The 17,460-nt window shown below is 35.6% G+C and overlaps 1 protein-coding gene across 8 annotated transcripts in view; it reads right to left on the reverse strand.

Moving 5' to 3' along the window:
• Positions 1–17,460, reverse strand: part of KCNT2 (potassium sodium-activated channel subfamily T member 2) — a 160,271-nt gene that overhangs the window by 41,235 nt on the left and 101,576 nt on the right. For 6 of the 8 annotated variants that reach the window (XR_007506969.1, XR_007506970.1, XM_049807706.1 and 3 more), the window contains 7 exons: positions 16,403–16,511; positions 12,114–12,170; positions 10,859–11,008; positions 9,486–9,715; positions 8,584–8,800; positions 6,275–6,380; positions 5,824–5,996 (listed from right to left, as the gene is read on the reverse strand). Coding sequence is in view for 6 of the 8 variants with exons in the window: in XM_049807706.1 (XP_049663663.1) it covers positions 5,824–5,996; positions 6,275–6,380; positions 8,584–8,800; positions 9,486–9,715; positions 10,859–11,008; positions 12,114–12,170; positions 16,403–16,511 (1,042 nt within the window). In the remaining 2 variants the exon portion in view is untranslated. Of the gene's footprint in view, positions 1–2,466; positions 2,539–5,823; positions 5,997–6,274; positions 6,381–8,583; positions 8,801–9,485; positions 9,716–10,858; positions 11,009–12,113; positions 12,171–16,402; positions 16,512–17,460 lie in introns of all 8 variants that reach the window. The other 2 variants (XM_049807708.1, XM_049807710.1) reach the window with 1 other exon arrangement.

Raw genomic sequence — 17,460 nt, forward strand, 5'->3', positions numbered from 1 at the left:
CAGAAAGGACTTTTCAACTACTAGGAACCTAGCAATTTTTAACTAAGTAAAAATAAGAAGAAATGGTGAATTTCAGGGTTTCCAATGGAAATTGGAAAAATAAATTTTTGCATCATTCTGATTACTTCTAAGGTCAAAAGCTGTTTTGGTATTATAATTGCTTCTTATTTGCCAATCTATAATATTAATTAAGTCTTAATCGTCCTGAAACAGTTTTTGTTTTCAACAATGATCTTAGGTTCCTAAGTTTACATAACCTACTATAAATTCTTTTTGAAATTTTGGATAAGGAAAACTCTATAAATTTGTGGTATTTATTTTACATCTTATATGCATTCTTCCAAAACAAATACATAATATAATTATTTTTGAAACTGTGCAGTATCACTGGTGGTGTACTACCAAAAAAAAGGCTGTATTTTATATGATCTATATTAACAACTTCAGTGCACAAGTAGAACTCTGACCTTTCTTTGAGTAATCTGTATTTCTGCTTTTTCAGTCTTTCATTTTAACCCTGAAAACAGCAGCATATTCTGAAATATCCAGATTTTCTGCATTTCAATGTTTCATCAGCTCAACAGCTATTCTTATTTTAGTAGTTACACTCAACTAATTTGTGGAGAAATTAAAAAAAAATACTAATTTAGTACTATAATTCTAATTCTAAGGTACCTCTAGCTATAGGTTTCTTAATACTGAATAGACTTCTACACCGCTGTGAAATCCGTTCAGTTACAGATGTCACATCATTTATACCTGAAGACTGTAGAACAGATTTCTACTACTTGATTGCATATTTTGGTGAAGTTCATCCCAGTTATGAATTGTGGTAAAGCTGTTTTTCTGCAGGCCATCCACTAACAAAATGGAATGGTAAATGAGAGGAATTCCTTTGGTGGTTTTCTCTCTAAGATGATGATATTTCATGCCAGGTGACCAAATGACAAATATATTAGATACTTAAAAGGTAGTAGGTGGCACTTTGAGAATGTATTCTATACCTATTAAATAAGAAAGGAAACTTCGCATATTTTACATTGTAGTTCTTAGCTAAAGATTATCAACTTCTATAATTGTACACAATTTAAAAACCTGTTTAGGAAAACACAGGGAATAAGTATGAACTATATTTTTAAAAGTCTTGTTATCAATGAAAACAGATGTCAAAACAACCCCTACAAAATATGATTGGTTATTGCATCATGAATTAAAGCGACTGTATTGTCAGAAAAGATGCAGAAGTTCATGCTAGTGTTACTGTAAACTGTAGAATTCTGTATAATCACTTATTTCAAAGACTACACGCTTCATTTTCTTTATGCACTCAGTTCTAAAAACAACAAAACACTTTTAGGGAGGGATTTCGTGATTTCCTTTTTGAAATAAACTCAGTAAACTTAAAGTTTACTTCTCTATGTTAATAAAAAACAGTTAACATCTTTGGGTTATTAATTACTTTGGATACTTTGAGTCAATTCAATTATGCTGGTGGTATGAGTTCTTTTAACAATTGTTGTGGAATTAAAAGTTAAGAAAGTGGTAGCTATTAACAACCTAAAACACTTTTTTTCCTTTAGAGGAAGAAATAAATGTAGAATGTGAAAAACATTTCTGTAGATCCTTTGCAAATCTCACAATGACTATGATATCACCGAGGTAAATCTGTAACTGTATCACTATTATAAGCAGTTTTAAAGCCCTTGTTACAACTAGGTGATATGGAGAAACATTGACTTTCCAGAATTCTTAGTGAAAATCTAGATTCTGTTAATTTAGGGCAAGAAATCAGTTTTTTGATTTCTACCTGGGACATGAATATTATGGGCTCATATCCCCAACTCAAAATTAGCTATGTACTGAAGCAAATAATTTTCTTCTTTAAATTGACACTCTACACACAGGAGTTTACTAAAATGCTTACAAGCCCCTGCTCTTCTCTTGTTTCTGCCTGATTTTTACATCAAATCTATGTTGCTAAACCTGGATATGCAAAAATATATTAGCAAGGGTGAAGACAGAAATGTAGGAGTAAGTGATATTTTAAGTAGCAGAAAATGAAGTGTTGGACACATTCAAGACTGCCAGTATTAGTGCTGTCTGTGTTCTGTAGCTATCTTTACAAAACCCTAGTCAGTAAATCCAAACAAATTATAACCAAGTATAGAATGACACTAGAATCAGGGCTATAAACTGGCACTTTGTAGAAACATATTAATGAACCTGAACAGGCATCAATCTTACATTCTTGAAGATATTAACCTGTGTTCCCTGTCATACTTTTCACTAATGATATCCTTTATAATTCAGAAATTTGAAATCCCAAATTATAGCATACAGACACAAACCATGCATGCAAAAAGATCCATCTTCAAGTACAACACACACATAAACATGCAATGACAATACACACAACAAACCACTGAGCACTACAATGTTAAGTTTTCTAACAGTTATTTCACCTACTTGTCAATAGAGCCCACCATGTAGTAAACCATGGGAAACCAACAGATTGCATCCAGAAAATGCATATCTGGCCTAAGCAGCAGATGGGATTACAAAATGAAACACAATATCACAACAGCAGCATCTCTTCTAAAATACTTCAATAAACTGGTAGCTTATTTAAAAAAAATAACTTTTGAAAACTTTGGCAGTATAACAACACTTTAAAGAGGAAACAGGTTTGCAGAAAGCTGTGAATCAACAGTTTGCTGTGATCATAAAGAATGATCAGAATTAACATGCTCATATCAATAAATGCAGCTCTTAAATCAGAAATGTTATGGCACAGTACAATTCCAAATATGAATGGCTCATGTCAGAGACACACTACCAAATTTATACTCCAATGCATGACCTAGGAGTACTTAAAATAAGCAGTGAGAATTTTCAATTAAAAAGTGAAGTGGAAACCCAATCATCATTTGGGTTTTGTGCCAACAGCTCCATTCAAGGCAATGAGACAATCTTAGATGAAACCTTATTTTTAAAACGGAATGTGAAAACTAAGATAATGTATTTTATTGCATTGTTTCTTTCATAACAAATTTAACTGCGTTTTTTCTAACATACCAAGAAACACTGGAAATCTTAAAACACATGTGATGTGTAGGTATCAGAACAAGCATGCTGTAAAACATTGCCTTGATAAATAGAGAAAATAGGAATATAACAACACGGCATAGATATGTTCATTGAAGGTGGCTGAATTTCGAAGTCCAATGAAGTAAATTACAAAATTCCAGTTGACCTGAATGGCAGCGTGAATTCCACCTCATGCACGTATGAAAAGCATGCTGGCTTTTCAGCTAACTGCTGTACTCTCATAAATGCTGGCCTTTCAGAGGAGTTACTGCAAATGATATGTAGAGAGAGACAACACTAAGGGTATTAGTTTAACTAGCAACCATAGCTTTTACTTTATGCTAATAAAAAGTGGGTTTAGCTGTAAATGTCACAACAGCAGCATTAAACTATCTAAACTCAGGCCCTAAGGTGGAAAAGGTCCTGCTTGACGAACCTGATGTCCTTCTGTACTAGGTGACCTGCCTAGTGGATGAGGGAGAGGCTGTGGATGTTGTCTACCTTGACTTCAGCAAGGCCTCTGACGCTGTCTCTCATGGCATACTCCTTGAGAAGCTGGCATCTCATGGCTTGGACAAGTGTACTCTTCGCTGGGTGAAAAAACAGCTGGATGGACAAGCCCAGAGGGTTGTGGTGAATGGGGTGAGATCCAGTTGGCAGCGGGTCACAAATGGTGTTCCCCAGAGCTCAGTATTGGGCCCCGTTCTGTTTAATATCTTTTTCAACGATTTGGATGAGGGGATTGAGTGCACCCTCAGCAAGTTTGCAAACGACACCAAGTTGGGAGGCAGGGTTGATCTGCTTGAGGGTAGGAAGGCTCTACAGAGAGATCTGGACAGGCTGGATCGATGAGCTGAGGCCAACCGTATTAAGTTCAACAAGGCCAAGTGCTGGGTCCTGCACTTGGGTCACAGCAACCCCATACAGTGCTACAGGCTTGGGGAAGAGTGGCTGGAAAGCTGCCCAGCAGAAAAAGACCTGGGGGTGCTGGTTGACAGCCAGCTGGGTATGAGCCAGCAGTGTGCCCAGGTGGCCAAGAAGGCCAGCAGCATCCTGGCCTCTATCAGAAATAGTGTGGCCAGCAGGAGCAGGGAGGTGATATTTTTCCCCTGTACGCGGCACTGGTGAGAGTGCACCTCGAGTACTGTGTTGAGTTTTGGGCCCCTCACTACAGGAAAGACATTGAGTTGGTGGAACATGTCCAGAGAAGGGCAACCAAGTTGGTGAGGGGCCTGGAGCACAAGTCTTATGAGGAGCAGCTGAGGGAACTGGGGCTGTTTAGTCTGGAGAAAAGGAGCCTGAGGGAAGACCTTATAGCTCTCTACACCTACCTGAAGGGGGGTTGTAGTGAGGTGGGTGCTGGTCTTTTCTGTCAGGTGGCTGGTGATAGGACGAGAGGAAATGGCCTCAAGTTGCAGCAAGGGAGATTCAGGTGGGATCTTAGGAAAAATTTCTTTACTGAGAGGGTTGTCTGACATTGGAATGGGCTGCCCAGGGAAGTGGTTGAGTCACCATCCCTGGAGGTATTCAAACAGTGTGTAGACAAGGTACTCCAGGACATGGTTTAGTGGGCATGGATGATGGTTGGACTCGATGATCTTGAAGGTCTTTTCCAACCTAATTGATTCTATGATTCTAAAAGAGAACAAGCACTAGAGGGCACTGTATGCTCATATCTTTAATCTTGAAGTCGCAAATCAGAAGGCCTTTAACCTAGTTTAGGCTTTTACCACTTTGTGTAATTCACTTTATGCCATAGTATGTACATAAAAAAGCTTGTTTTGCAAACACAGGTGTATACAGCTTCACTAAAGAGCTGTCTGAGGCAGAAGTGGGACACTTGACAGCAGGCCTTTGTATAATAAATCATTTAAACTAGAACATATATATGCAAAGGGAAGTGTCAGCCTGGAATGAGAACCTATAAGAAATTCTGTTGCTGCCATTTCTTTGAGTCATAGTTTGATCTAACTTTCTGTATACAGCTAAACTCCATTTTTGTGTCTTCCAAACTGCGATTTTATGTACTTAAGCATTACCAAAGTGTTGCTAAAAAAAAAAAAAAAGTCCCTCTCATTCATTGTCAGATTATGAATGAATCAGTCTTGCCAGAGAAGAATTTGTCTGAAATTTTAAACAGCTAATGCAAGAAAGGCTAAGAATTCCAACCATCTCCAGACAGATATGGTAGTAACAACAGTATTGCAGTTTTTAATTCTTTTCTATGACATTATGTAATTGTAGACGAAGTGTATGTGCATGTGTGAGGGGGTGTCCTACTGGCTTAAAGAATGGTTCATCTTAGAGTCTAAAATTATTAAAAATATACCTGCCTGGTCCAGGCGTCTAAGTACTCTGTGTTAAGTAGATTAGTGTTCTCTGAAGTGCTGTGAAACTGTTACACAGTTTGTTTTATACAGTGTTTACGAAGTTATTTAATTTTAGCAGTAATATTCACATTACTTGGGGGATTTTTAAGAAATATGTAGCTGAAACATTGGCCATGAAGAGTAAGGATATTTAAATTCACTATGGACATTTAGTCAGTAGAAAGTCAATTTTGTATATGACAGTGAAGATAGGGTATTATTTTTGTCACCAACTTTTCTCAAAGGTAAATGTGCCATAATGTTTTTGATTTTAAGTTGTCCATGTGAAGAGTGATCATCTATTAAAGTAATGGTAAAATGAGTTTAAAATGTATCACAAAAAGAAAAAAAAATTAAATCTACTTACGGGTTATCCAGGAGTAATACAATGGGATTTAGTTCTTTCTTTGGTCGGTAATAAGCTCTGAGTGGAACAATAAAGTTATATAAGCCATTTCCAGCAGTTTCTGCTGCAACTATAATCAATTTATTTTTGAATCCATAGGCTTTGGCATCTTCATAATAGTTATGCTGGCATCCCTAAAATCAAAATAAGAAACAAGTTCAGTGGATAGGAATGAAGAGATTTAGCTGTGACATTAAAAGATTTTACCACTAGAAATAGAAAACTGTAGATGACTTGATATAGAACTGATTGGATGTAAACAAATGCTGGTGATTAAAAGAATGAGAAAATATATTATAACTTAGCAAGTGCTGATCGAACCTCATCTCTAAGCAGAAACCAGAATTTAACTCCTCAGATGCAAGAGACAAATCAGCATGCAGTTTTATCCACTAACAGAAACTCCCTTTACCTTATCTAGTCTTAGACAACAGAAGGGTACTTTTTCGTGCAGAAGATGACAAAATGTGGGAGAGCTTCCGATATATGGAGAGTAAGGAGGATAGCCTTTGGCATACCTAGGAGAATAGAACAAACATTTTTCAGTATAGCAAATTACTGAAACACAGCTGACTATACAACTGCTTTATGGGATGTTGTCCTGGTTTCAGCTGGGATAGAGTTAACTGTCTTCCTAGTAGCTGGTGCAGTGCTATGTTTTGAGTTGAGTATGTGAAGAATGTTGATAACACACTGATGTTTTCAGTTGTTGCTCAGTAGTGTTTAGACTATAGTCAAGGATTTTTCAGCTTCTCATGCCCAGCCAGGGCACAAGAAGTTGGCACAGGACACAACCAGGGCAGCTGACCCAAACTGGCCAATGGTGTATTCCATACCATGGGACGTCACATCTAGTATAGGAACTGGGAAGTGGGGGCGGGGAATCGCCGCTCGGGGACTGGCGGGGTGTCGGTCAGTGGGTGGTGAGCTATTGCCCTGCGCATCGTTTGTACATTCCAATCCTCTCATTATTGTTGTAGTCATTTTATTAGTGTTATCATTATCATTATTAGTTTCTTCTTTTCTGTTCTGTTAAACCGTTCTTATCTCAACCCAGGAGTTTTACTTTTTTTTCCCCAATTTCCTCCCCCATCCCACTGGGTGGGGGGGAGTGAGTGAGTGGCTGCGTGGTGCTTAGTTGCTGGCTGGGGTTAAACCACGACAGTCACACTGATGTACATAAGGACAGAACTGGGGCCACAACATATAATTCCATAATTGTCATGTGAACCCCTTGACGTAATGAAGGGGGATTTGGTGAAAATCTAGAAGTGATTACCCAAAGAGCAAAGACAAATCAGGGATGTCAAACAGAAATAGAATGCCATATTCCGTTACCAAAAATCAACGACCATATTTTAATATGCGCAATATACATTTGAGATATGTGTATATTCAAAAGTATCTGCACTTGAAAAAGATCCACAGAAAAAATGCAGTCAGAGAAAAGGTTTTGCTGGCTGGGGTTAAACCACGACAGAAGTTTATACCTATGTCTAAGTTTTGCAGTTATCTGGAGACAAGCTGAGTCAAGCACATGAAATAAGCTATGTTTAATAGGATCAAAGGAATATATTTCATAGCTTTGACCAATTCGATACAATTTAGTGAAAGCTACCATGCTCTTGTGGACTAAAGGAATTTTGCTTGTGGTTTTTTTGTATAGGCATCTTTGGAAAGGGGCTGATGTGTCATAGTGTGCTGTCCTAGTGTTTTGAATGCATGTACTGGAAGCTTCTAAGGAAGGAAAAAAAGTAAAGCAAGAAAATAGAAACAGTTGCGCTACTTCTGCTCTCCCTTCTCCACTTGTCTTTCGAACACTTATCGAGTGAGGTCGCTACCTTCTTGCTTTAATAACATACTTTCAACATGATTGGAATATATTTTAGATAGCAAATCCTCTTGCTGATGAAATTTCTAATTGGCCTTAGTTTTTAATAAGAGGCCTTTTAAATCCTGGTGTTTCAGCCTGCACATTTAAGATGACTTGTTCTATTGTTTTTTTCATTGGAGCTTTATGATCTTCCCTGGGGCTTTTCATGCTTGCCACTGTTGGAGATGGGAAACTGTGCTAGGTGAGCCACTGGCTTAATTGCATATTTCAGCTTTAACATTCCTTTCAGTAATCCCAATAAACATAATTGCTTATCTGCATGGCAGTTACAGGATTGAATCTTCTGTTTTTGAGTAATGCATCATTACTTTCAGTAATGTGCGAACAAGCATTTTAAATTAGATGTAATAGTTTTGTCTCGTACTGCTTTTTTTGCCATTCCTGCATTTTGAAGTCAGATGCCTAACCCCAGTGTTCAAGCCTGTTGAATGATCCAATTATCACTGCGTTCTCAGGACAGAAGTACTTATCTGTTTACAAATTAGTTGAGTCCTGTCTTTATAACTATAGAATGTAAGAAAAATGGTCAAAAAGAATGTTATAAAAAACCTGCAATACACAACTAGATCCTTATAACAGAGTATCAAAAATCTCCAGCAAATGGAGGAGTTATCTGTTTTTTGGTGGGGTTTTTTATTTTAAAATGGGCATAATGGCATTCTGCTAACAGACAATAGCATTTCATAAAAGGGAATAATTCCATAATTAGCCTTTATGGGTCTTGCTTGCTACAACTGCTTGGATTGATCTGCATGTCAGAGAATTATCTATGCCATTTACATAATATTAGCTTTTCAAATTATGTTGTTTATATTTAATATACATACTCTAAGCCTGCAGAGACTTCATCATCTGATGGTGTAGTTTCATCTTCTGACTGGTCACTGAGCAGGTCACACGTCTGAAGTGAGGATGAGTCTGCAACCTCCAAAACAGGTGCTATACTGGGCCGTCTCCCCTCTTTACCTCCCTCGGAAGGAAGAGCTAGCGTAGGTCTGCTGGACGTTCGGCATCCTGTATCTTGTAAATCGATAGCCACTGTCCCTGAAGTAGCGTTGAAAGGATTTTCTCAATGTGGTTGTCAAAACATTTGAATGAGATACCCATGTTTAGTGGGGATTACCTGACTACAAAGCCAAAGACTGAAAGGAATACTATATTGATTGTGTTTATTACATTAAAATATAACAAATACTTAAACTTTATCTGAGGAAGCCTTTACCTGCAAAGTAGCACTTTTTCTGACCATTGATATATATTTTCTTGTTAACTACCTTTTTGAAATATACCTTATATAATTAATCCATATTTATATGCATAACAACCTGTAGGTTTTTACTGAGCAAGGACATGTTTTTAATGAAAGAAGCTTACGCAAACTTACTGCAAACAACCAGTTTTGAATGACAAAGAAATTACCCATGTGATTTTACCAGTTGTTTTGCTTTGCATACATTTTATTATTACTTTTTTTATACAACAATCTTAAGTTGTTTAATTCCATATTGTCAAGTAAAAGAAAAACATAACCAAATTCCGTTGTTGGGGGTTTTTTTGGAAAATACAAGGGCAAGAGTTTAATATTTTTTTCTTTCTGCACACTATTATAATTTCTTATATATTAATTTACATTATAATTTTAGGCATACACTGTTAAAAGCTTTAAAATGCATTATTCATTGAGTAAGAATATGTTGTGAGGCTGTGTTTTTGGGTTTTTTTTACTTACCCATGCTGGCTATTATACTGTGTACAGGTAACCGAGAAGCTCCATGATAAGATAATTTTGATTCTTTTTTTTTTTTATGCTTTTCTTGCTTCTTAAAAGCAGAATTCTCTTCTTTGGTGATATTTATATAAAAGCATATATCTGTAGAACTCATGATATATCGAGGACCTGGATTCAGCAAAATGTTTTTGCTGTCTTCCTTTCTAACACCAATCAGACAGACTCCAAACCTTAATTAGAAAAGGAAAGGCATGGTTCATTTTGCATAGTCCCATATATACCAGAATTTCCACTGTCAAAAATGAATCTCCAGTATATTTTTGTATTTTGCAATGATGAACATTTGCAGATTTTTGGATGACAAATATGTTTGACATATGTTATCTCCTAAATAGGCCACTTCTGATCAAGCAGTTTTATGAGCTCATGAATCCCTAGACATTTGAATCCAGTGTTTTTCTTAATCCCTATAATATTCTTCTAACGCTGTTCCAGTTGATTTTTTTCTATCAGATGAATAGTTCCTTCTGGGAAAATATTAGTAGAAGAATGGATATATAATATGAAAAAGTATTCACCATGTTAAATTGTTCCATTATTCATATGTAATGGAAACCATTTTCAGAATTCATTTTTATAATTCACTCCTAGAAATGTATTTGATTAGTGATAGAAAATAAGGAATTAAAGCAAAAAAAAAATCCTTCTCTCACTTATTAAGTATGAGAAGAAACTTAGTGTTCAGGGTTTGATTTATGTTCATTTTGTTAAATACATACGAATATACATGCTTTGTATTCAGTTTGTACGTTTAACTCACAGAGCAGCACTGAATAAGTGATGCATGATCTGAACCCTAAAGAAGGTATGTTAGCATCTAACAAAAAAAATATGGTTTTACTTTGAACAATCACCGGAATGTAGCACATACCACCTTTAAATTGAATTTTGCATAAAATGAACATGCCACAAAGGAAGCCAGATTTCCATCTGACTCTCAAATAAGTAAAAAAAAAAATAAAATACACTAACACTCTCCCACTCACCCTTTTCTAGTTTGTTTTGGACATGGAAAGTGACTGGTGTTCTCATTTAACCTCTCTAAGGTAAAATTTTTTTCTTGTTGTCAGGCTTATCCTATATATCCTTTATATTCTATTCTCTGACTGAGCTGGCCTCTACAGAACCAACATGAGCTTTTACCTGACCAGCTGTAACTTACAGAAAAATATCCACAAAATATATTAGTGGCCAGATATTTAAACCTAGAAACAGAGTAACGTGTAATGCTGCACGTTTGAATGCAGAGCTACATTGCAGGCAAAACAATGATTTGTTTGAACATTTAATTGTTGATAGGAAAATAAACATACTTTTTATGTGCATGGAAAGAAGCATATGTGAAGCTTTTCCCCTCATACTCAGCAAAAAAAGTACTTTCCTCCAGGTTAATATGATACACTTCATTACCAGAGCATCTGCCATACGTCTTCTGCCATTGTTCTGGTGATTGCTGACTCTCCCTGAAACATGTACAGATAAAGAGAATAATTTAAAAGTTCATGTAAAATTCTTATTAATCAGAATAGTATTTCATGGCAATAGAAACTACAAATGCCTATTAAAAAAGTCGCATGGGCTAATCTGAAAGAAGTATTTGAGATCAAAGCTTGGTGAGTACAGAGATTATTTTAATGAATTAAAGAGCGTTTTCTGTTAAGTAATAGGCATATAAGATTATGTACTTTAATAACAGGAGAGATATGGCTGAATTACTTTCAATTCACATCATAATAAGTAGATTCATTGCAATTCAAAGACGACAGGTGAAGCCAACAGCACACTCATTCTATTCATAAAGGCAGTCTCTTCAGATGCTCCATGGCAGATTGTCTGGTTCCTGTTTGAAGTAGGTAAAGAATCATCAAAAATAACTTATGTAGGAAAGACCCATTTGGCTTTGGTCACTTTATCTGTAAGAAAGGTTTTTTTCTGCATTTGCTTATCGGTTATCTTCAGCATTCACCCTATGGACATTTTGAGTTACTGTGCCTTCTTTTCTCTAGTGCAAGAAAATAAATTATTACTTTAAAAATATTAAGCAAATCATCCTTTGCTATATGCAGCTAATGTTCTTTATCCAAATGGACTGTAAGTGGAAATGTTCCAAACCTCAGCTAACACCAAAACTTGCAGACTTGGGGCTTCCGTGAACTTCTGACTTAAGTTTCATGTGAAAACAACTTTCTGCCTGCATGAGTTTTACTGGATATAATGGATTCATCTATACACACATATATATGCAGATAGGACATAAAACTGACAAATGTGCTCTGTGTTTTGCCACTTGGAGCTAAGCTCTTAAGGTATTGGGACATGCTCCTTTGTGCTCATTTATAGATTTCCAATATCTTAACACAATTTCTGATTTTCTTCAATTTACCATTCTTTTCCACCCTTAGTGTAGAAACATTTTGTTCCAAGATGGAAATATGCAAACCATTTTTATTGCAACAGTACTAACAAACAGTGCATTAGGTGTAGAATAGCAGAACTAGAAATGTAATTACAGAAGAAAATTTTTCCATATTTCACTCCCCCCCCCCCCCCCCCCCAAGAAATGTTTACCTGTTTGAAGTCTGCTTCGTTCCAGTTAGTTGTCTAAAAGCTTCCCATGGGGCTGTTCTGTAAAGATCACATTAAGTTTAAGTCAGAAAGGCTATTTTCTTCCAATGTTTTGTATAAAGATACAAACCCTAATAAAGTTCTATTACTAGATTAGAGACTTTGATAACATTTAAAGATGTATGTTAAGATTAATAAATAACATCAATAATAAGATTATAAATAAGATTCAAGGTAGAATTTTGGTGTCTTATAGACTGAGGTTTTGAATTCCATAAACAGCTGAGAAGACAATAGGATTATTTACATCTAGTTTGTTTAATCTGAAAAGTAGCATTATAGACCAAAGCCAGTTCACATAAACAGCAGCAAACTTCCCCTTAATTTTAACAGCAAGCTGACCTGGCCAAAGTTGCTTAGAAAATGAACATTTTCCCCAGTCTCCTCACATATTAACACCAGAAGATAAGGTGTTTTCAATTTACGTATGTGTGGGTTTTTTTGTTTACTTTTTATTGTATTATCATTCTAATTAGGACAATAGAGAATAACAATTTTTACTGTGCTTTGCTGCTATGTATTAACTTCAACTTCCAGTAATTTCCCAGTGAACGTACCTTCATAATTATCAGAAATGAGCTTGTATTATTAAGTGTCACACTATTTCTTAATAATTATAGGAAATGGATTCCCTGTGGAACGGGTAGCACTTCATTTGTAAGAGTACAACAAACAGTTGGGACAATGTTTTATCTATGAGCTGTCAATGAACTGTTTCATTCCATTAAAATACAAGTCACTTAGATTAAGATCATAACTTCACTAAACTAACTAATGTTAAGAAGGTAGAATCTGCAAGTGGTCATATTTTCCCTTAATGAATGACTTTTCAAGAGAGAAATGACAAAAAGCAAGAAATGTTCTGGTAAGTTCCTTGATAAACTCCTCTGGTTACATGCACGTCAAATACTGTGTAAAAAGAAGAGCCATTCCTTGTGGAATGGAGAGGCATAGGTCACCATTTGAACTTGGTTATCTGTAATAACAACTTGAACATTCCCAGTCACCATGTTGAATTTACTAAACTTGTGAGTCAACAGATAAGGGGCTTCTGGGAATGGAAACCTGAACTAATTATTAAGAAAATCCTCCCAATTAGTTTGAATAGACTTTAAAAAGATTACCAAAGGTGGGAAGCAGCTGATTCGTTGCAGTCTCCCCTTAATCCAAGTCTGTTCTTTTTATATAAGGAAGTCAATACTAACAGGGGTTTAAAACTCAAGCCCTACACGAAGTTTAATGCAGATGCTGGTAGTAACCAGGATAATGAAAGGAGTGTTCAACCGGAACCAATGTAAAGGAAAGCACTGTTAACATTGGAGTCTATTTAACAAATGCTCTTCATTATTTAGATCTAATTTAGCATTTAGTTTAGATATAAACGCATGTATAGTTAAAACTTTTATTTGTAAACAATCTATTTTCACTTAATCTTTTTACTTATACTTCGCCAAACTCAAATGTTCATCTGATTTCATCTTTCATATTGTTCAACATTAGAAAATAGTCAAATCCAAAGCAGTTTTATGTCTGCAATACAATGACAACCTGTAGATGAAGCTCAAAACCGAGACCTATTTTGAAAACAAACTTCCCCCTGAAGACAATGAAGTGCGGAATAATTTGTTTTACCAACACTGTTCAAACACTCTAGAGTCAGTGCAAATCTCAGGAGATGCTTATGAAAAATGTAAGTTTAAAAGGAATTTTTTCCTCTAAAACATTAGTGTATACTCAATAAGAGAGTTTGAAAATAAATTTCTTAAGTAGAATACTTCTAAAGATCAGATTTATACCTGTATCTAGCTATGAGTTTATTTTAGTTAGCCAGTGTTAAAATCAATTATGGTATTCCACATAAAAATCATGAATAAAAAAGTAAAATAAGTATAAGATTGATAAAATTGGGACAACGAAGTGGTAATTCAGGAAACAGAACTTATTTTCACATATTTAAACATTTTATATGGTTTTTTTCAATTATGTGTGATTACTGTCCTTTGAATTTAGAATATTATATTCAAGAAGCATATACTTGTTAAAAATCATTGGTTAAATCTCTATTTGTTAAAGATGATCTTAACTAAATGTTTCAAGACACAAAACTTCCAGATTAAACATGGCCTACGTGGCACTCTGTTACAAGCAAAAAGTTAGCTTAAGTACATCATTACTTAATGTTTTCAACAGCACAGCAGGGTTTTTTAATAGGATCACAGCAGTCTAGCAAAAAGATAGCTTTGTCCTCATTTCCTGATCTTTAATGCTTGACTTGGTGACTTTTATCATACATTGAACCGATTTGTGCGCTCATACAAAACTTAATGAAAAACTAAAATCACAGTTAAATTAGACTCTTGAGAACATATTCCAGCATTTCCAAGGGATTTTTAAAAGTTGTAAGGAATAAAAGGGGAAGAAAAACCTCACCAGTTTGGGAATTATGTACCTTTTTATGTATGGGAATTATGTAAAATTTTAGCAATAATGAAATTAAGGGAAGTAACAAAAATATTAAATTTGAATGCTTAGAAAGTGATATTTTGGGAGAGAAATACTTAATTTTTTATGTTTTTCATTTTTAGCACTGTGAGGTCAAGACTATTCAAATTTGAAATATTTTTTAATTTTTTTCCCCTCAAGTGTGTCTGTTTTAAACTTTCACAGATATAGTGTGGTTTTAAAGAACAGTCATATCTATTCAACAAATTAGTTTAGCATTAATACCCATGCTCCAAGATGTCCAGTTTGCCATTTCTCAGTATTCTGGAGCCCATGTGAGATTAAATGCTCTGATGAGTGCTGACTGAAGTAAAATGACAACTAGACATTTTCACTGTTTCAGTCTTTCTGTATTTATAAAGCAAGCTTGTATGTTTCTGTAAGAAGGATTCAAAGTAATGCTGACACCTATCCGTGCAAAAAGGGTTTTTTTGCTCTGAGTCTACAATGACCAGACTAGAAATCAGTTATTTAACAAACCTGATCATGTCAATTCTGACCGCAAAAGAAATAAGCGCTTCTGCATTCTACTGTAGTTACTTTGCATCATAGTTGGGAATCTGTATAAATGATCAATATGCCTGTGTTAAAAATGAAATGCTGAAGTTCTTAAGTACAGCAGAAAACAGACTCCATTTGGATGTCTGGTTTTGTGCTAATGGAAAATTCTTTGCTAGCTGTTAGGAATACTACTCTTCTTTCATGTACATGTAATACCAAATAAATGAAAAAGGGTCTGTGTTCTGTGCATGTCAGATAATGAAACCTAGGCACATGAAGAATGTATTCCACTATGATTCTCAGGAGGCATGGAAACAGTATTTTATTGTCATCTTACTAACAGATTCTAGTACAGACAATGCCATTAAAATCTTGACATTCATTGTTCTTGGTAGTAACAAATGCCAAATAGAAGGTTAAATAACTCTGCTTATAAATATCAAGATATTACTGGGTCCACGGTTACTTGAAAAAAAGTATGCATTTTGCTAGACTCTCAAATGTATTCTTGTGCAGTCTATATGCACCTATTCTATTTCTACAGATATATTTGGAGATTTACTCTTTAATGCCTCTCTCTGTCCACAACATTTTAATAAGAATACCTTATTATTCCAAGAATATAGCATAACACAGATACACTAGATGTGGTAAAATTATTTTGGTAAATACAGAGAGGTTCTACTGTGACTATGCAGTCTGTAGAGATACCGCAATTCTGTACCCCTTCCAGCAGTGTGGTTATAGTCTTAAAAACCCTTTCTTCACATGTGTATTTGCTTGCTTCTTAACATACGGGCACTGAATAGCAAATAATATTTTATATGTTATCAGAAAAAAAATTTTTTAGCTCAGTGAATAAGAATTTTTATATGTATACAAAAATAGACCTTCAAATAAACATATTAAAATAGGTATTCTTGGGTCTTGTTTGTATTCTTAGGTAGAACTGTGTGATAGATCCACAATTCAACCTACTAAATTGGAAATACAAATTTTTCACACCTTCTGTTGTAGAAGCGGCACAATAGCATGCAACAAATGTTAAATACTGGGGGAGTTCTCTTTGAAATTAGAATATCTTGAGTAAAACATCTTGATGCTTTTATTGTGCGGAAAATTCCAACTTCCTTTTGTAAACTGTAGTTGTCTGGGAGTTCAGGGTAAGCTATTTTCCAAAGAATATCAGCTATAACGCTTACAAGGTGGGGTTTTTTTATGGTACTTACTGTCCCCTAGATGTATGAACCAGCAGAGTGATTAATGTAGAGGTAGCTGGGCATATACAATTTAGAGCTAGCATAGCGTATTTGAATTCCTCTTCACACACAACATGATCTGTAGAAAAAAAGAAGATATAAATTGTTTCACAAAAATACTTTCCATTGAACAGAATTACCAATTCCTTTCCTTCTCTAGGAAAATGGTGAAGATAGGGACAATCAAAATTTGCCTCCAGATCTTCATCTTCCACTTGAACCTGGAGAGCAGCTATGTATGATTTGCTTCATCTATGCTCGCTCTCAGATTGCATAAGTAAAGTTAATTTTGCATCCAGTTCATACTTTCTGTCCTGCAGCTACACATGGAGAGGATGCAATAGCTCTGTGAATCCCACTTCCCTTATTTTGCTGCACGAGTTGTATGAGTAAGCCATGTAGCATACTCTAGTCTGCATATTTTGCACCTTCTGAAGTTTTACATAAACCGGTATAGGGACATCAAGCATTGTACATACATATAATGTTGTGTTCAGGAAATAGCATACTTAGGACACTGCAGTGCAGAGTGCCGATGATCAGATAGACTGTACTGGCTTGCAGACTGGTTATTTGGCAGTGGCTCTGGGATTTTGCACTGAACTTCAGTGTGTGATGTAGATTTGACCAACATCTCCCTCAGCAACTGCTAACAGCTGCTGCCTCCTATGGGGGGGGGGGGGGCGGAGGGAGGGGGCTGTCTTGTCTTTTCCAGTTTTTTACAACCTTGCGTTCTTTTTACCCCAGTCCTTGTCTGGCTTTTGTAATCACAAATTTGTGCTTTGTTTTTGAGAGTCCTTACAAGAAAGCACATCTGCACATTCGTACTTGCTGAGATGGAACAGTGCGATAGACGTACCTACTTCTTTCTATCTTTTAATGGAATTTAGGGGAGGGGAAATGAGAAGAGAAAGCAACAGAGGCATTACATCTAGTCCTCTATATTGGCTTATACTTAAAACTGTCAAATCTTCTGCACATGCTTTCAGCATTGTATGAATTATTATTCAACGTGGATGGCTAGTGCT

Source organism: Accipiter gentilis, chromosome 8, assembly GCF_929443795.1.
Source record: "Accipiter gentilis chromosome 8, bAccGen1.1, whole genome shotgun sequence".
Classification (NCBI taxonomy): Eukaryota; Metazoa; Chordata; class Aves; order Accipitriformes; family Accipitridae; genus Astur; species Astur gentilis.